Source organism: Rana temporaria, chromosome 1 (assembly GCF_905171775.1).
Source record: "Rana temporaria chromosome 1, aRanTem1.1, whole genome shotgun sequence".
Taxonomy (NCBI): domain Eukaryota; kingdom Metazoa; phylum Chordata; class Amphibia; order Anura; family Ranidae; genus Rana; species Rana temporaria.
The window spans coordinates 482,995,324-483,016,127 of NC_053489.1; the positions used below are offsets into that span (position 1 = coordinate 482,995,324).

At 42.7% G+C, this 20,804-nt stretch overlaps 1 protein-coding gene across 2 annotated transcripts in view; it reads left to right on the forward strand.

The window, feature by feature from the left end:
* The window catches only part of MANBA (mannosidase beta), a 112,110-nt gene that overhangs the window by 46,839 nt on the left and 44,467 nt on the right, over nucleotides 1–20,804 (forward strand). For both annotated transcript variants that reach the window (XM_040329898.1, XM_040329901.1), the window contains exons 5-7: nucleotides 6,212–6,335; nucleotides 7,705–7,880; nucleotides 16,689–16,799. In XM_040329898.1, the coding sequence (XP_040185832.1) occupies nucleotides 6,212–6,335; nucleotides 7,705–7,880; nucleotides 16,689–16,799 (411 nt within the window). The remainder of the gene's footprint in view (nucleotides 1–6,211; nucleotides 6,336–7,704; nucleotides 7,881–16,688; nucleotides 16,800–20,804) is intronic.

The following is a 20,804-nucleotide window of genomic DNA, read 5'->3' on the forward strand; positions in this document are numbered from 1 at the left end:
CGTGCTACTCCAGCTCCCATCATACACTTTCCAGAATAGATTTGGCTGTTGGTAGTGAGGAGGTAATACCACGGGTAAAGAGAATATATTATGGCCCCAGAGGGGTCTCGGACCACTCCCCTCTGGTGCTAATAATAAAGATTGGAGTTAAAGTCTCCTGTAAAGAATGGAAATTTAACCCAGGTTGGCTGGAGTTAATTGGTGACGTAGAATCTTTGGAGGCTAAACTAAAAGAGTACGTACATATTAACACAGGATCCGCACCGACGGGAATAGTTTGGGACTCTCTGAAAGCCTTTATGCGAGGCTTACTAATTCAGCAGGTTGCCAGGGTAAAAAGAGAAGGGAGAGAGCAGGAGGGTAGGTTGGCCTGTGAGACCACTCAGGCAGAATCGAGGTTTATCGAACAACCCACTCCAACTATGCAGGAAGCATGGCTGACAAAACAGCTAGAGTATAGAACAGCCATTCTGAGAAGTGCTGAGAACAAACGAACTCTACAAAGACAGTGCCAGTTTGGCGAGGGAGAGAAGGTAGGGAGGATCCTGTCACTCCTGAGCAGAACTAACTCCCCCCCGTCAAACATCCTAGCAATAAGGACAACAGCGGGCGAAATCTCCATGGATGGCCAAGTGATTCTACAAACGTTTTGCGAATATTACAAGGAACTGTATAGATCTAAAGGGGGGGCTGGGAGTGAAGCTATGCAAATTTTCTTTCGGAATATAGTAGTTCCCACGTTGCCTGATGAGGGCAGACAGGCCCTAGATGCACCAATCACCTTAAGCGAAATCCAACAAACTGTAACTGAGATGCCAAACCAGAAATCCCCTGGCCCGGATGGGTTACCTATCGAGTTATACAAGAAATTTTGCGATATTTTGCTTCCAGAGCTGTTAAAGGCTCTGGAGTGGGCTGAACATGGAGGTACACTTCCCCGTTCAATGTCGGAAGCAACGATTATAGTAATTCATAAGGAGGGGAAAGAAAAATTGACGCCCTCATCTTACCGCCCAATTTCTTTGTTAACCACCGATGTTAAGATCCTAGCTAAAATTCTAGCAAAACGCCTAAACAGATTCATTAGTAGCCTCATTCACCCAGACCAGTCAGGGTTCATACCAGGCAGGGCAACATCTACCAATATAAGAAGAACGTTTCTAAATTTACAAATACCAACGGATAATGAAAGACATAGAGCAGTCCTATCTCTCGACGCCGCTAAGGCATTCGATAGCTTGGAATGGAGCTACTTATGGGAAGTATTAGAGAAATTTGGCATTGGACCCCGCTACATAGGATGGGTTAAACTGCTGTATGGCGAGCCAAGAGCCAAAATTAAAATTAACAACGAGACGTCGGAAGTTTTCCAGTTGGAACGAGGGACTAGGCAGGGGTGTCCTCTGTCCCCCCTTCTGTTCGCCCTCGCTATGGAACCACTTGCAATAGCAACCAGGGCGAGGGAGGACATAATGGGGTTCAGGAGACACCAAGGAGAAGACAAGATTTCATTATTCGCAGATGACATCTTGTTCTTCCTAGGGGATGTTGAAACCACTCTAGATAAAGTGATGCAATTGGTAGTTGACTTTGGTAATTTCTCAGGTTTGACGATTAACTGGGAAAAATCTGCCCTCCTACCACTGGATGATCCTGCCAACTTCCAGCTCTTGCCAGGCACCTCCCGATTAAGTGTGGTCACAAAATTTAAATACTTAGGGATTTGGATAACGAAAGACGTTACCCAATATGCAAACTTAAATCTCGCTCCATTGTTATTAAAGTGGAAAAATAAATGTGATATTTGGAAAAGACTCCCCTTGTCAGTAGCAGGACGATGCAACCTAATAAAAATGTTGTGGCAGCCACAATTATTATACGTCCTCCACAATGCACCTTTATGGTTAGGATTTACATGGTTTAAGAAAGTAGAATCACTATTTAGAGAACTTATATGGAGAGGTGGCCAAGCTAGGATAAGCTTGCAAACACTCCAACTACCAGTAAAAGAAGGGGGCATGGCGGTTCCACACCCGAAGCTATATTTTATTGCGTCACAATTGCAACATCTGGCAGGGTGTGGAACCGCTGAGAGTGATGGCTCCATCAGCCGTTTGATGTTGACAAACAACCCTCACAAACTGCTGGTGGAAGCCCTAGAGGCAGATTTCTTCCCCTATAAACATCTAACAGTAAAATTAGCTATCAAAGTATGGCACACCACAAAGACCCTATTGGGATACATTGGCCTAACAGAATTTTCACCTCTATGGAAAAATAATAACCTGCAGGAAGTAACAAGTATAGAAGAATCAAGTGAGTGGAAGAGACAAGGCATAACCCGCTTAAAGCACATATTTGAGGGCAATACCCTAAAAACATTTCTAGATCTAACTAGGCAATTTAATATCTCAAACAAAACATTCTACAAATACCTACAGGTCCGCCATGCTATTCAAGCACAATTTAGCTCCAAACCAATTATATGGACCCAGATCCCTGTCCTTCTGAAGATAATCAAGGCAAGTATGGCCAAGGGCCTAATAGCACTAACATACAATAGCCTGAGTGCTAGTGCGATAAGCAGAGCAGGACCGGCCAAGAGTAAAGCAGCGTGGGAAAGAGACTTGGGAATAATATCACTTGAACAGTGGGATAGGATTCTTCAACAAGGCGCATTGGTCTCAATTGCTCCAGCGCAAAGACTCTCCCACTTGTTCTTACTACACAGGGTATATTTTACCCCGCACAAAATGTTTAAAATGGGGTGGAGACAAAACAACGAATGCCCGAGATGTAAAAATAAAGGGGACTTAATACACATGGTCTGGAAGTGCCCCAAACTCTATAGCTACTGGAGGGAAATAGTAGAGAGGATAAATAAGGCATTTGGAACATCCCTTGATCCAGTGGCTAGGACCTGCCTCTTGGGGAGCATAGAAGACACAAGAGTCCCTCAAGACAGCGGGGAAGCTATACTGAGATGCCTCTTCCAGGCACGTAAGACGATAGCCCAAAAATGACAGGCGCAGACCCCCCCGTCAGTAGTCAACTGGCTAGCATCCATAAAATTAACAATCTCAAATGAAAGAGTATACTTTACCAGACAGGGGAACTATGGGAAATTTGTAAGAATTTGGGGGCCGTGGTTGAGGACGACGGGAAACCTAGTTTAGGGGATCCCGCGTAAACGATTCTAGAATGTCATCCGTCCCCGCCCCCCCGGCATCGATGGTTGTTTTCCCTTGATGCCGGGGTGGGATTGCCGGGAGCGCTGATAGGGCAAACCACCCCGGGGAACTTGTCTTCTCATATTAACACAAGGGGACTCTGTTAACAGAAAAGGGCAGGGGCCTCCTCCATTCTCTTCTTGTTGTCCTACACAGCAGATCATTTAAAGGGCTAATACGCTTCCTTAGATAGGGGTAGGTGGGGGGAAGGGGCAAGAATAGATGTATGGCTAGGAGATATAGCAGGCAACAGGTACTCAAGGGTAATTATGCTAGGAGTATGGGCAGTATTGGCTGTAGAAGCTGTTTCCTTTTTTCTTTTTTTCTTTTTTTTTCTCTTGGCTCTTCCGTATTGTATGTATTCTTATATGGTGTAACACTGTTACCTGATGAAATATGTGCCTGCTGTACTAAGTCATTTTAAAATCAAATAAAAAAACAATTAATATAAAAAAAAAGAAATTGGCCGTCTGTCTGCCGTCTCTCTCTCCTGTACCATGTGAGGTACAGGTCACATGGTAACCATGATGCTCTTTTGTTCATGAATGATGATGTAGTATCACGGGATGTCGGGGCTGACGTCTAAAACAGGAAATGACGCAGCCCCGACATCTTTCCGGCAGGGTCTCGGCTTGCCCGAATGAAGGAGGATACGGCGTATGCGCGGTATACGTAATGACTGGAGAAAATATCGATAACACGGACAGGAGGCAGGTACAGTAAAAATGACTCCTGGCAATTCATTGTCAATAAAAAAAAAATACCAAATGATATGCAAAGACAACATTTTGGGTATACAACCGCTTTAAATTCCTGTGTGTGTGTGTGTGTGTGTGTGTGTGTGTGTGTGTGTGTGTTTTTTTATTTCATTCTTTCTTTATTTTCAAACTTTTAGCAATACAAAAAGGTACAGAAAGTACAAGCATTACACCAATTATATTTGTAACATAGAATACTATACGACTAACGAACTTAAAGTGGTTGTAAACCCACTATTTGGACTTTTACCTACAGGTAAGCCTACAACAAGGCTTACCTGTAGGTAAGGAGAATATCTCCTAAACCTGCACGGTTTAGGAGATATTACCCCCGCAATGCGGGCGGCGCATGCGCAGGGGGGACTCCACGGCTGAAGGACCGGCATCGCCGGACCCTGCCGATTTTAAATCTCCCGCGCGCACGCGCGGGAGTGACGTCATCGCCGCTCCAGCCAATCACAGCGCTGGAGCGGCGATACCCGGAAGACACGCCGGAGCAAGATGACATCCTGCTCGGCGTGGACCAGGTAAGTGGTACACACCTCGTTCCGAGGTAAGTATTTCATAATAGGCTAGTATGCGGTGCATACTAGCCTATTATGCCTTTTGCATTACAGGTTTGGGGGAAAAAAAAAAAAGTTTATGCGGTTTACAACCGCTTTAACTCTAGTTATGTTCTAGACGTGTTCAAAAAAACAAAACAGAAGAGGAAGTATAGAATATAACCAATAACACATATAGAACTACACAGTCAATGTTCATGCAAAATTGTTTTAAAACCACTTCCCTACGGGCCTATTCTGGCACTTCTTCATGCAAAAATCATATATTTTTTTTTTTTGCTAGAAAATTACTCAGAACCCCCAAATAAATAAAAAAAATTATATATATAAAATTTTCGTGTTCGATTTAATGTTTTTTTTTTTTTATGGACGAATTTCGATTGATTAATAACACACACACATTTTTTGGATCACCACCATACATCTCCCCCACCGTAATATCCACAGACATCTCCCCCACCGTAATATCCACAGACATCTCCCCCACCGTAATATCCACAGACATCTCCCCCACCGTAATATCCACAGACATCTCCCCCACTGTAATATCCACAGACATCCCTCCCCCACTGTAATATCCACAGACATCCCTCCCCCACTGTAATATCCACAGACATCTCTCCCCACTGTAATATCCACGAGACATCTCTCCCCACTGTAATATCCACGAGACATCTCTCCCCACTGTAATATCCACAGACATCTCCCCCACCGTAATATTCACAGACATCTCTCCCCACTGTAATATCCACAGACATCTCTCCCCACTGTAATATCCACAGACATCTCTCCCCACTGTGTAATATCCACAGACATCTCTCCCCACTGTGTAATATCCACAGACATCTCTCCCCACTGTGTAATATCCACAGACATCTCTCCCCACTGTGTAATATCCACAGACATCTCTCCCCACTGTGTAATATCCACAGACATCTCTCCCCACTGTGTAATATCCACAGACATCTCTCCCCACTGTGTAATATCCACAGACATCTCTCCCCACTGTGTAATATCCACAGACATCTCTCCCCACTGTGTAATATCCACAGACATCTCTCCCCACTGTGTAATATCCACAGACATCTCTCCCCACTGTGTAATATCCACAGACATCTCTCCCCACTGTAATATGGTCCACATCTCCCCCACTGTATAAGAAGATTAGTGCTTGCTTAGTCTTACCAGAGAAGCTGGCCGAACAGGAGCAGATGAGGCTGGGTGATGATGTCAACGCGGCGCTCTAGGCTCACCTAGGTGGCCGCCGCTCCGGGAGCTAGGCCAAAGCCGTAGCCTTTCCTATGGCCGAGGCGGCAGCAGCAGCAGAGCTCCGGATCACGTGGTGTGACGATTCGCATATGGTGACCCGTTTGGATCACGAATCCTTTACGATCCGTTGCACCACTAGTATCGGTCAAAAGAATTTTGAATCGATCAAAAAAATGAACATATATATCGACAGCCACTCAGGGGCATGTGCATGGAAAAATTTGACTGGTCCACATAGTAGTATAATATCAATGGTATCCAATATATATTAAACAATGCAACTCGCATATATGAAAACAGACAGTGTTGTGCAAATCCGATCTCAAATATTCTGGTGTGGGATTGCCAGATTATGTACACTGTTTTTTAATTTGTGTTTTTAATGTTCTAGGCTCAGAGTTCATTCAGCTGGGACTGGGGCCCCTCTTTCCCCACTCAAGGTATTTGGAGAGATATTAGGATTGAAGCATATAATATTGTCCACATGGATTATATTTCCTACATGACAGTCTTTGGTAAGTTGTTTGCTTCATGGTGGACATACAGTACCTACAGAATTCAATATTTAAAGAACATACATATCTACTGATATCTCAAACTATTGGATGGGGTAGTGGATTCCTTTTTTTAATATAATAATCGTACCCCTGATTGCGGACGTTATTTTAGTGAAAGGATAAACGCTGATTTTTGGCCAATCTGTCTGTCCATCAATCTCAAGTTACAGAAATACAGTAAAACCTTGGTTTGCGAGCATAATTTGTTCCAGAAACATGCTTGTAATCCAAAGCACTTGTATATCAAAGCATTTTAAAAGAGAAGATAGGCAACCCTAAGTGTAGCAATAAGTTGCTAAATGTTGTACCTTCATTAAATGTAACCATATTGCTACACTTAGAGGCTCCTCTCTTCTTTTTTTTTTTTATACTCAGTTGTGACATGACGCTACTCTTATATCAAGACATCGCTTGTATATCAAGGCAAAATGTATTAAAACATTTAGCTTGTCTTGCAAAACGCTCTCAAACCAAGTTACTCTCAAACCAAGGTTTTACTGTACAAGCCATGTGAAGTCCACATTCACCCACTGCAGAGCAGTTTGGTTTAGCTGTGTGAAACCCCCAAATGCTGATGCTTGCAGTTAGACCAACGTTTCTCGCTGATCCTTTGAAGTGCACAACATGTACATTTATACTTCAATTGGCCTAGGTACCGAGAACGTTGGCCAAGAGATTAGCTATCTTGGTTATTGGGTATTATACAGCAAGATTCTTGGTGACCAACCTGACCATTTTAGCATTATTCACATAAATAGGCAATCTACACAAGTATATTTTCTTTAGAGTTGCAGTTTTCAGTTTTGCATTTTAGAACCAAATGTGTAAGTTTTTGTATACCTTCCAATGTTCCCAAGTAAATCCGTCGCCCAGAAGGCTTCCTAACAGAAGAAGTTATTTCTTGGTAGATACCCTGCATTTATATAGTAGGTTATAGGTCCAGTCTCTTCCAGATAGCGTTTTTTTTTTTTTTTTTTTTTTTCCATAAACCACCAACTCCTAACAAAACTACTATGCCTAGTCTGTTGAGGTCAATAAGATAAAACAATTCTATACACAGGTCAGTATTCTGAGTCGGCCGTACACCCTGAAGTAGCTCCTATTGGGAGGCCCACTTGCAGGCTTACTGTGTTACAAAAAAAAAAAAACTTTTTTTTTTTGTTGTAAAGGCTTGTAATGTTGGGTTGTTTAGCATGGCACCTTCTGCATATGGTTTTGTAGCCAACCTTTGAATATTTGGCTGACATGATTCTGCTTTTCTTTCCCCTACTTCATTTTGAAATGCTTTTTTTTTTTTTTTTTTGTGTATAACCTTCTCCTTTTACAGATAATACTACATCACAATGGATGGTTATTATTGAGCCTGTTTTTGATGTTATTGCTGAAAAACCTGTTGAAGGACATGTGACAGTCAAGATGCCAGACCTTTATCTTGATCACGCAAGTTATATAATCCTAGGTCCTGGACAGCAGACATATGAACTCATGATACAAATCGGTGAGGTGAGCCGGCCATGAGGTTTTGACATTCTTTCCATACCAATCAGAAAAATGTTGCTGTGTGTGTGTATAGTACTATGGAAAAGTTTTAGGCAGGTGTGAAAAAAATGCTTTCAGAAATAGAGGTGTTAGTTTATTTTTCTCACTTAACAATATTTGGGGTGACCATCCTTCCCCTTCAAAACCGCATCAATTCTTCTAGGTACACTTGCACACAGTTTTTGAAGAAACATGGCGGGTAGGTTGTTCCAAACATCTTGGAGAGCTAACCAGGGGTCAAGTCCTGGGGAAAAAAGTGTGGGAACTCCCACCCAAGATCCATTTCCCCACGGAAAAAAAAAAATGATACGCTCATATGTATAATTACTAAACCGCATGGTTTTTTCTTTCGATACACTGCAAGTTCTTTCTAAATCCTGCGATAACTCGCGGCAGACCTCCGCAATGTCTCCTGGGAACAATGACAAAAGCTCCCAGGAGACATTGTGGCATAGAGGAAATGACGGAATACCCGCCACACTCCCTGATGAATCCATATACAGGAAGTGGCCAGTAACATAAAGGATTACTAAGGTTCGCCTGCCCCTGACAGTGACTCGAGCTGGGCATCGCCGCTTAGTGAAGGATTGGCTCGGGCGGCTGCTCTAGTGATGCAAAGGGAACTGCGTTCCTGCTGTGAAAAAAGTGCAGGAACTCCGTTCCCACGCGTTCCCGCAGGACTTGAGCCCTGGAGCTAACCACATATATTTTGTGGATGTAGGCTGCCTCAGAAATCCTTCTGTCTCTTCATGTAACATTGATGTTGAGATCAGGGCTCTGTTGGAGAAATACTATCCCTTCCAGGGCACCTTGTTCTTTACACTGAAGATAGTTCTTAGGGTGGTTGTAAACCTTTACAGACCACTTTAACCTACAGGTAAGCCTAGATTAAGGCTTACTTGTAGGTGCAACAAATATCTCCTAAACCTACACAGTTTAGGAGATACAGTTGCAAGAAAAAGTGTGTGAACCCTTTTGGAATGATATGGATTTCTGCACAAATTGGTCATAAAATGTGATCTGATCTTCATCAAAGTCACAACAATAGACAATCACAGTCTGCTTAAACTAATAACACACAAAGAATTAAATGTTACCATGTTTTTTTATTGAACACACCATATAAACATTCACAGTGCACGTGGAAAAAGTATGTGAACCCCTAGAGTAATGACATCTCCAAGAGCTAATTGGAGTGACGTGTCACCCAACTGGAGTCCAATCAATGAGATGAGATTGGAGGTGTTGGTTACAGCTGCCCTGCCCTATAAAAAAACACACACCAGTTCTGGGTTTGCTTTTCACAAGTAGCATTGCCTGATGTGAATGATGCCTCGCACAAAAGAGCTCTCAGAAGACCTACGATTTAGAATTGTTGACTTGCATAAAGCTGGAAAGGGTCATAAAAGTATCTCCAAAAGCCTTGCTGTTTATCAGTCCACAGTAAGACAGATTGTCTATAAATGAAAGTTCAGCACTGCTGCTTTTCCCCCCTAGGAGTGTCCGTCCTATAAAGATGACTGCAAAAGCACAGCACAGACTGCTCAAGGATGTGAAGAAGAATCCTAGAGTGTCCGCTAAAGACTTACAAAAGTCTCTGGCATATGCAAACATCCCTGTTGGCGAATCTACAATACGTAAAACACTAAACAAGAATGGATTTCATGGGAGGATACCACAGAGGAAGCCACTGCTGTCCAAAAAACATTGCTGCTGAAGGTTTACAGTTTGCACAAGAGCACCTGGATGTTCCACAGCAGTACTGGCAAAATATTCTGTGGACAGATGAAACCAAAGTTGAGTTGTTTGGAAGAAACACACAACACTATGTGTGGAGAAAAAGAGGCACAGCACACCAACATCAAAACCTCATCCCAACTGTGAAGTATGGTGGTGGGGGAATCATGGTTTGCGGCTGCTTTGCTGCGTCAGGGCCTGGACGGATTGCTATCATCAAAGGAAAAATTAATTCCCAAGTTTATCAAGACATTTTGCAGGACAACGACCCAAAGCATAGAAGTAAATCAACAACAGAATGGCTTAAACAGAAGAAAATACATCTTCTGGAGTGGCCCAGTCAGAGTCCTGACCTCAACCCGATTGAGATGCTGTGGCATGACCTCAAGAAAGCGATTCACATCCCAAGACATCCCAAGAATATTGCTGAACTGAAACGGTTCTGTAAAGAGGAATGGTCAAGAATTACTCCTGACCGTTGTGCACGTCTGAGCTGCAACTACAGGAAACGTTTGGTTGAAGTTATTGCTGCCAAAGGAGGTTCAACCAGTTATTAAATCCAAGGGTTCACATACTTTTTCCATGCACTGTGAATATTTACATGGTGTGTTCAATAAAAACATGGTAACATTTAATTCTTTGTGTGTTTATTAGTTTAAGCAGACTGTGATTGTCTATTGTTGTGACTTGGATGAAGAGCAGATCATTTTATGACCAATTTGTGCAGAAATCCATATCATTCCAAAAGGTATTTCTTCTTGCAACTGTATTTGCTGAAAAGACTGCACCGATGTCTAGGGCGCATGCGTGCCGTAGACAACAGCGCAGGTGCACTGAAGGCGATCATGCCGTCACTGATGGCTCCCGTGCACATGCGCGGGAGTGACGTCATCGCGGCTCTGACCAATCACAGCGCCAGAGCCGCGATACCAGGAAGTCACTCGGGTATCATGGCGGAGGAGAGAAACGGGAGTCTCTTCGATCGCAGGTAAGTAATTCATAATGAGCTAGTATGCTATGCATACTAGCTCATTATGCCTTTCTCTCGCAGGTTTTATTTTTTTAAAGAAATGTATTGGAGGGTTTACTTCCTCTTTTTAAAGACATTAGCTGTATGTTAAAACCACTTATGGCCAGACTTCTCTGGACATTACATGGGTGTGCCTGGGTCCCACTGGTATCCACCAGTTCCGTGCTGATGGCACTGCTGGACATCTTCCGATGTTGAAGGGAAGTAAGCATAATGTCTTTTTTGATCTGCTGCGTTGTTTCCTTGGTTAACCACTGCATCTATGGTCCTCAACATTGCCTGTTTCTTGGTGCTTCTTCAAGCACATCTTGAAACCCTAGTTAGCTTTGAAAACTTTGCCTGGGGAGATCTTGCTGATGCTATAGAACCACCTTGTGTCTTGTTGCTGTGCTCAGTCTTGCCCTGTGTATGACCTTTGATATAAAACTATCCTCCACAACATCATTTTAGTAGCAGAGTTTGGCTGTTCTTCACTACGTTTTTCGCCTCCTACACGGCTGTTTGTTTCAGTTAATGACTGCGTTTTGACCCGCATATGAAATTGATGATCATTAGCATCTGGTATAATTGATTAATCATGCACCTAACTCCAATCCTGCAAAAGCCTTAACTGTGTACAAGTGTAAGAATTGATGTTGGTTTGAAGCCAAAGGGTAGCCACATTAAATATTGCTTTGATTTTGGATTTTTCTTCTGTTCTGTCACTTTGCATTTTGTAAATTGAGCAAAATAAAGAATTAAAATATATATACATTCTTAGTTTACAGAATTTCTTCACATCTGTCAAACTTGGGCACAGTACTGTACATATAATAAGAACCATGTTTTATTATATAAACATTAAAACCGATAACTAGGCTTAATATCTCTAGTGTTCCATGTTTCCTCTCATAGTTGTACATATACGAGTGTCAATAGCACAGCTCACTACCGTGTTTCCCCGAAAATAAGACGTACTCCGAAAATAAGCCGTAGCGGGATTTCGACGCAAGATCGAAATATAAGACACCCCTCCGAAAATAAGACGTAGTGATGGCGTGTCGAATCCCCCGAAAATAAGACGTAGCAATGGGTGTGTCGTATGCGGCGCGGAGCGCTAAACAACACGTGATACGGTAGTACTGTACTGGTGCAGAGCTCAGAGCTGTAAAGAAGTGAGGAGAAGCTCTGTACCACCTCTCTCACCCCACACAAACACCAGGGGATAGGGGGAAAAGCTGCTACTGAGCCCAAAGAGATCACCCCAGCTCCACTGTGCTCCACTCTCAGTCTACAGGTGGACAGAGGAAATTCCAAGAAGCACAAGTGTGGTTCAGGTAGGCAAGCTTTATTTTCTGAGCTGGAAGACATGATTAGTGAATGGGTTGCTGACAGGAGAGCAAAGGCTTTGGTTGTGCGCAGGGCTGATATTCAAACACTTGCCCGTGAAATGGCACCACAATTCGACATATAAGACACCCCCCCGAAAATAAGCCATAGTGTGATTTTTTGAGGGAAAAAAAATATAAGACGGTGTCTTATTTTCGGGGAAACACGGTATTTGATAAATAGACCTCCACAACAATGAAACTTCTGTTTCTGAATGTATATGGCTAAGGCATTTTGAGCTTCCTCCTTTTTAGGGGGAAAATTAACACCATTTGAGAGACATATGTAATCCGTCTATGCCAAAATGTTAAAAATCGCCCACCCCGTGAACTTCAATGCCAGTCTGAACCGGAGTAGCGAGGAAGCATGCAGAGATCCAAGGGTCAGCAGGGACACAAAGAAGTGTGCTTGACCAGGTCCATTCAAAGGCACTATAATTAAATATTCAGCGCCCAGGTAAAAACACCATTTACCTATAGAGACCCCAGCTGCTGGGGAAATCTATAGGTAAATAGATTCCTTGGCCCGGATTCAGATAGAATGCTCGATCTATCTGCGGGCGTAACGTATCTTAGATCCGTTACGCCGCTGTAACTTTGGGCGCAAGTTTCGTATGCAGAAAGAACTTGCGCCCTTAGTTACGGCGGCGTAACGTATGTGTGGCGGCGTAAGCCCGCCTAATTCAAATGGGAATGTTGTGGGCGTGTATAATTTAAAATTTAGGATGATCCCGTGTTTTTGACGTTTTTTTTTAACGGAGCATGCGCCGTTCGTGAAATATCCCAGTGTGCATTGCTCCAAAGTACACCACAAGGACGTATTGGAATCAACGTGAACGTAAATGACGTCCAGCCCTATTCGCGAACGACTTGCGCAAATGACGTAAAATTTTCAAAACTCGGCGCGGGAACGACGTCCATACTTAACATTAGCTACGCCTCATATAGCGGGGGTAACTATACGCCGAAAAAAGCCTAACGTAAACGACATAAAAAAATGCGCCGGCGGGACGTACGTTTCTGAATCGACGTAAATACCTAATTACCATATTCCTCGCGCAACTATACGGAAGCGCCACCTAACGGCCAGCGTGATTATGCAGCCTAAGATACGACGGTGTAAGACACTTACACCAGTCGGATCTTAGGGATATTTATGCGTAACTGATTCTATGAAACGGGCGCATAGATACGACGGCCCGCACTCAGAGATACAACGTCGTATCTTGTATCTGAATCCGGGCCCTTGTCTTCTGGACTGCTGCAGTGAATCTGAATGTGAATAAATCGGTGCTTATATGTGAATGACTTTAAAAGAAACTCTGGGCCAGATTCACGTCTGATCGTGTATCTTTGTGCGGGCGTAACGTATCTGATTTACGTTACGCCTCCGCAACTTAGATGGGCAAGTGCTGTATTCTCAAAGCACTTGCTCCGTAAGTTGCGGCGGCGTAGCGTAAATCGGCCGCCGTAAGCCTGCCTAATTCAAATTTGGAACAGGGGGGCGTGTTTTATGTAAATGTTGAAGTGAACCGATGTGATTGACGTTTTTCCCGAACGGCGCATGCGTCGTCCGTGGAATTTCCCAGTGTGCATTGCTCCAAAGTACGCCGCAAGGACGTCATTGGTTTTGACGTGAATGTAAATGACGTCCAGCCCCATTCACGAACAACTTACGCAATCGACGTAACTTTTTCAAATTTCAACGCAGGAACGGTGGCCATACTTAACATTGTTACGCCGCACTTACGCCACCATATAGCAGGGGTAACTATACGCCGGGAAAAGCCTAACGTAAACGGCGTAACTTTACTGCGTTGGCCGGGCGTACGTTCGGGAATTCGCGTATCTAGCTAATTTGCATACTCGACGCGGAATTCGACGGAAGCGCCACCTAGCGGCCTAAATATGTAGTTACGATCCGACGGCGTAAGAGACTTGCGCCTGTCGGATCTAACATATCTATGTGTAACTGATTCTAAGAATCGAGCGCATAGATACGACGGCGTATCTGGAGATACGCCGTTGTATCTCGACTGAGAATCTGGCTCTCTGTGAATAACCTATATACAGTACAGTGCATTCAACTTTTCAATAAAAGCCCTAAACAATAAAATATTTTTGTGCATCAGTCTTTTCCGCCACATTTATAAGAATTGCCTAAAAACTCTCACCAGATGTTTTTGAACCTTTCTGAAATAATGGGTCATATTGAGCTTGCTCTAATAGTGACTGGACTCCTTAAGTATTTCACTTCTACATCCAAATCCGTGCTCCTCAATTCTTTCAATTTTTGATATTCTACAAAATTATTTTTTTCAAAAACATAAAAAAACTATAATAGTGTAGTGTCTTAAATCTCACAAAAAATCTCACGTAAAGTTAACAAAATATTTTATTGTTTTGGACTTTATTTTGCTGTCTATATGGTATTACCTATAGAGACCCCAGCTGCTGAGCAAGCGGATGAGAAAGGTACGGATCCTCACAGGATTTGGAAGTGTGAAAGGGCCCTAATATATTTCAAGCATTTTTCTTTTAATTTTGATGAATATGGCTTACAGCTAGTGAAAACCCAAAATTCAGTATCTCAGAAAATTTGAATGTTTACATAAGACCAATAAAAAAAAAAAAAAGTTGGCTTACTAAAAAGTTTGTCAATGTACACTACAGTATGCACGGAATACTTGGTCGGGGCTTCTTTTGCATGAATTACTGCATCAATGCGAAGTGGCATGGAGGTGATCAGCCTGTGGCACTGCTGAGGTGTTATGGAAGCCCAGGTTGCTTTGGTTTTTGGGTCTGGTGTCTCATCTTCCTCTTGACAATACCCCACAGATTTTCTTTGGGCTTTAGGTCAGGTGAGTGTTCTGACCAATCAAGCACCGTGATACCATGATCATTTAAACCAGGTATTGGCACTTTTGGCAGTGTGGGCCAGATGCCAAGTCCTGCTGGAAAATTAAATCGGCATCTCCATAAAGCTGGTCAGCAGAGAGAAGTATGAAGTGCTCTAAAACTTTCTGGTAGAGGGCTGCGCTGGTTTTGGACTTGATAAAACACAGTGGATCAACACCAGCAGATGACATGGCTCCCCAAATCATCACTGACACTGGAACATTTTGCATTTCATTTTGGAAATTAAGGTCCCAGAGTCTTGAGAGAGAGTGGAGAGGAACGGAATCCACGTTGCATGAGGTCCAGTGTCAGTGGCGGTGCGTTCATAAGTGCACACGGGCGATGCCCCCTCTCTCCAGCCACCCCCTCTATGACAAATAGATAGAGTCATACTTTGCATGAATCTATTATTGGTCGCCGCTGCCACCCCCTATTCAGGCACCTGAATTACAGCGGTGGGTGGTGTTTTTGAAGCATCTGATTAGAGCCATAGGCTCTTATGGGCGTCAAAAAAGGTGACCTGCGAGCGCAATTGCTTGGCACTTGCAGTCCACCCAGGTGTGTTAGGAAAGCAAACATTCATTCGCTTTTCTAACATTGAACCGCATCTCCGCCAATCAGGTGTTCGGGTCTGTTACCCGGCACCTGATTGGCTGAAATGACAGGCACTGCGATTAGACCCCTATCAGGAGGAGAAGACGCTTGAAGTAGATGGCTTGCTGCTGTCATCCGCTGCCCCACCGAGACAGGGTAAGTGCTGGGCAGACGGCAAGCGGCACAATGGCGGCATTCGATTTGCTGCATTTGATTGGTATAGTCGGCTGCAATCGTGTGTGTGTGTGTGTGTGTGTGTGTGTGTGTGTGTGTGTGTGTGTGTTTTTTATCGTTCAAAGCCAGCACAGCCAAATGTACCAATACCTGGTTTAATGATCATGGTATTGCTGTGCTTGATTGGCTACCAAACTCGCCTGACCTAAATCCCATAGAGAATCTGTGGGGTATTGTCAAGAGAAAGGTAAGATACACCAAACCCAACAATGTAGACAAGCTGAAGGCCGCTATCAAAGAAACCTGGGCTTCCATAACCCCTCAGCAATGCCACAGACTGATCGCTTTTTTTTGGCCTCATGTAATATTCAAATTTCCTGAGATACTGAATTTGGGGTTTTCACTAGCTGCAAGCCATAATCCTCAACATTTAAAAGAAAGAAATGCTTGAAATCTAGCACTGTGTGTAACACATCTATATAAAATATAAGTTTCACTTTTTTTAATTGAATTACTGAAATGCAGAAAAAGGTGCATGCACCTTTTTCAAAACGCAACGCACAAGAAAATCGCATGGTTTTGACTATTGACGATTTCCCTGTGGTTCCGGTACTCGCTAATGCGTTGCATTTTTACATGTGTGGTGGTGCCATTCGGAATGAATGGCAGCCTTGCATGTTTTCATCACAGCAGTGTGTTTTCATTGTGGGTTAGAGATTCGCTGTGATTTCCGCAGCTACTCGCAACCCAATAGTTTTAATTTTTTTTTTTTTTTTTTTTATAGATTTCTTGATCGGGATGTTGACACAATTTGCAGTGCCAAGTCACACTTGCAGTAGATATTGTTTGCAAAATGAAATTTAGCCAGACTAACTAAACTCTATGGGGAAATTCCCTGATTCCCTTGACCAACCTATTTGCCTTAGTCTCAGCACAATATTACATTTTTTTTCCATTTTCTTCTGTTTTTAGAATCCATCAATAAATTTGTGGTGGCCAAGTGGATATGGAATGCAAAGTGGCTACAATATATCTGTTAATTTTAACATTGAGAATGATTACATTTTTCAGACAACAACCCAGGTATGAATATGTGTTTCTGTTTTCTATTTTTTATACATTTTTTTTTTGTACTTTTACTGCTGTTCTAGGTGTGAAATCTTACCTTTAACCACTTCCATCTCCTACATGTAAAGATCATATTTTTTTTTTGCTAGAAAATCACTCAGAACCCCCTTCACATATTATATATATATATATATATATATATATATATATATATATATATATATATATATATATATATATATATATATATATATATATATATATAAATATATAAATATTTTTTTAGCAGAGACCCTAAGGAATAAAATGGCGGTTGTTGCAACTTATGTCACACGGTATTTGCGCAGCAATTTTTCAAACGTGTTTTTGGGGAAAAAAAAACTATTTCATGATTTAAAAGGTTTTTTTTTTTTTGTTTGTATAATGTGAACGATGGTGTTGCACCAAGTAAATAGATACCTAACCTTTCACACTTTGAAATTGCGCACACTCGTGCAATGGCGCCAAACTTCGGTACTTTAAAGCCTCCATAGGCAACAATTTTTTTTACAGGTTACCTGTTTGGAGTTACAAAGGAGGGCTTGGGATAGAAATGCTCTCGATATAGCCTTCGCGGCGATACCTCACGTGTGGTTTGAACACAGTTTACGTATATGGGCACGACGTACGTATGCATTTGCTTCTGCGTGTGTGTGTGGATGGTGCACTTTTAATAAATATAAATAAATAAATATATATATATATATATATAAAAATATTATATATATAATTATTATTCTTTTTTTATTAATGGTTTTTGATTTTTGTAATAGGAATAGGGCATGACAGGTCCTTTTACAGAGAGATGTGGGGTCTGTAAGAAACCACATCTCTCCTCCTAGCCTGCAAAGACTGAGATAAAAACAAAACAATCTCAGCCGAATACATGGCACTGTTTACAACTGCCGAGGCCAGACGTGACGTCATAACGTTGTGCCCGGCCTCCGAAGGTCATTGAGACTGCTGGGGACCATCTGGTCCGTGGTATTCTCTATGATGAACTTCTGCCGCCGCTGTATTCCTTCTCCGGTGCCCCTGGAAGTTATGTAATTTGGAGATTTTGACGAGTTGGCTCTTTGACAGAACATGGCTCACTGATCGCACAGGCGAGCCGGTAGCCGCCACCACCACCTGTGGGAAAAAAATACCACCTGTGGCTGAAAAGCTGTGCGGGGGAATCGCCGGCGCAAAAGAATGATGCCTGCACGTATGATGCATCGTTTAGATACCCCCCACTCAATCCCAGGACGTCATATGACATACTGTGGGCGGGAAGTGGTTAAAGAAACACTTTGCTAAGCACAAGTTTTAATTGTGGTTTGTTACATTTGTCACATTTGCAGTGCAAGGTACTTGGTATTATCCATTTTGCATATTTCACTGTTTTGAGATGCAGCCCGCCAGTGCATGGTAGCGCGATCTCGCGCTGTGTCACAGTGCTGGATCTGAATCGCCGGGCAGCGGCTGTAACAATGTCAGGCACTGGTGAGGCTGCATCTGACACTTGCAAGGAGAGGAGGGAGGGAAAGACTCTGCCAGGGGCACACCAGGATGCGCGGCACCCAAAGGGGTGACCCTGCCTCCTTTTCGGTTCCGATATCTGCATTTCTTTTTCATTCGCCCGTCTGCCTAAATCACTAATTTCGGCCGATATGTTTAGGTGAATCACTAATAATTTTCCATTGATTCCTATGAGGGACCTGACACACCCTTCTGCTTGCTTGCTCACATGCATTCACCACACAATAGATTCCGTATAAATAAGGACTAATGGTGGGGAGGTTTAGACCTTTGTAGAATGTGCAGGTTAAAGGGTGATATAAGGCCTGTTTATGCCTATAACTCTAGGCAGGCTGAATGTATCCAGACAAGCTCACTGTCTACAGTATATTCTACTGCTTCTACCTTTTTACATATTATCACCAACTTCAAAAACAGACAAAATGTAACAATTTGTACTGGAATTCTTAAAAAAAAAAAAAAAAAAAAACACAGATCTTTGTTTAGTTTGCAGTTTATGCATAGCTGGGTGTGGCAAGATCTTTTGTTATCATCTGTTGTCAGGCTGATCATTGTGGCTGTTACTGTTCTTCAGAGGCTTTACTGGAAAGAGTAATCTTTTTGTAACAAAATATCACTCTGCACAAATGTAACTTTAAGTCTTATTCTTGATGACGATGCAAAGAATGGTAAAGAAATTCAAGTACAGTAAAACCTTGGATTGAGAGTGTTTGTTTTTGCAAGACAAGCAAACTTTTTTTCATAAATTTTTGACTTGATATACAAGTGATGTCTTGATATACAAGTAGCGTCCCATCACAACTGAGTATAAAAGAGAAGAGAGGCGCCTCTAAGTGTAGCAATATGGTACAAACGGGCACATCTAAGTTTGCAGGCATCCGGGGTAAAGCTGTCCACATAGACCAGGTATAATCAATTAGCGGACCTCCAGCTGTTGCAAAACTGCAAGTCCCATCATGCCTCTGCCTCTAGGTGTCATGCTTGTGGCTGTCAAAGTCTTGCTATGCCTGTAGTTCTGCAACAGCTGGAGGTCCGCTAATTGCATATCCCTGACATAGACCATCCTCCGCACCGCCATCGACGTCGTCCCTTTCACACTGCGCTCCAAAAGAGCATCAAGTCTCGCTTTCAGATCACTCTACTGCAGCGTAGTCTTTCCAGTCATGATTGCAGACTGACAGCGCTTAGAGCTGGCGGTGAAGAGGACAATCTATGGGGACAGCTTTACCCCGGATGCCTGCATACTTAGATATGCCTCTTTTAATCATCAACCATGTGATTTGCTAAATGTTGTACCTTCATTAAATGTAACCATATTGCTACACTTAGAGGCGCCTCTCTTCTCTTTTATACTCTGTAGCTCCTGAGTATAAAATACCTTCACCTGCTTGTGAAGGTTGCCATTTGTGGATCGAAATCACATTGCTATAATCCTTTTTATATGGACTATACCTGAAGACCTATGAATAACTGGTTGTGGAACTAATCGTCTGAGTTTCCATGATTTCTTATGGAGAAATTTGCTTTGATACATGAGCGCTTGGGATTACAAGCATGTTTCTGGAACAAATTATGCTCGCAATTCAAGGTTTTGCTGTATAATAACCTATAACCCAACCAATGTAACTGTGCTCTGATGCCAAATGAGTGAAAGAAAAAAATCTGGTTGTATTGTCAAATTGTGTCCTTTGTGTGGCATTGTGCAATACCTTGTCTAAATAAATCTACCCTTACTAAAAGCATATACTTAATCTATCACATCTCTAATAAAAAAATGCAAGTAGCACAACTAGCCCAAATACCTACATTCCATGCCACATTCAAAACTCCTATCTGGGTGGCATTAGAAGCTCTCAACTGTGACTCTATCAAGGTCAATGATTTGTTTTGGCTCCACCCATCTGCCTGACCAGTGGCGGCTGGTGCTCCACCCACCCCCGGCGCTCGGTTGATCACCGCCCCCCCCCCCCCCACTGGTGCCCGCCAGCCCTGCACTTAACCCATCCAGGTGGCGACTTCGAGCCCCCCTTTTTTTAAGCCAATTATAGCCTCTGGCTCTAATCATGTGCTTCAAAAAAAAATGCCCTGCATGTAGATTAGGGGCTGGGCGAATAGATTAGGGGGGCGGTGCCCCTGATGGATGGGCCTGCCACTGTGCCGGACAAGATCTCACTAACCACATCACAAAACAAACGTTACAAGTTCTGCCAATTTCCCCATCGACCTTTAACCATAATCCCGCATTGCTTACAGGTCTCTCCCCTCTCTGGATGTTAGAGCTTTCTTTGGTGGTATTTTTATTTTTTGCGCTATGAACAAAAAAAAGGGAAATTTTTGAGAAAAAAAACAATATTTTGTACTTTTTGCTGTAATACCCCCCCCCCCCCCCAAAAAAAAACACATATCTTCATCAGTTTAGGCCGATATGTATTCTACATATTTTTGGTAAAAAAAAAACGC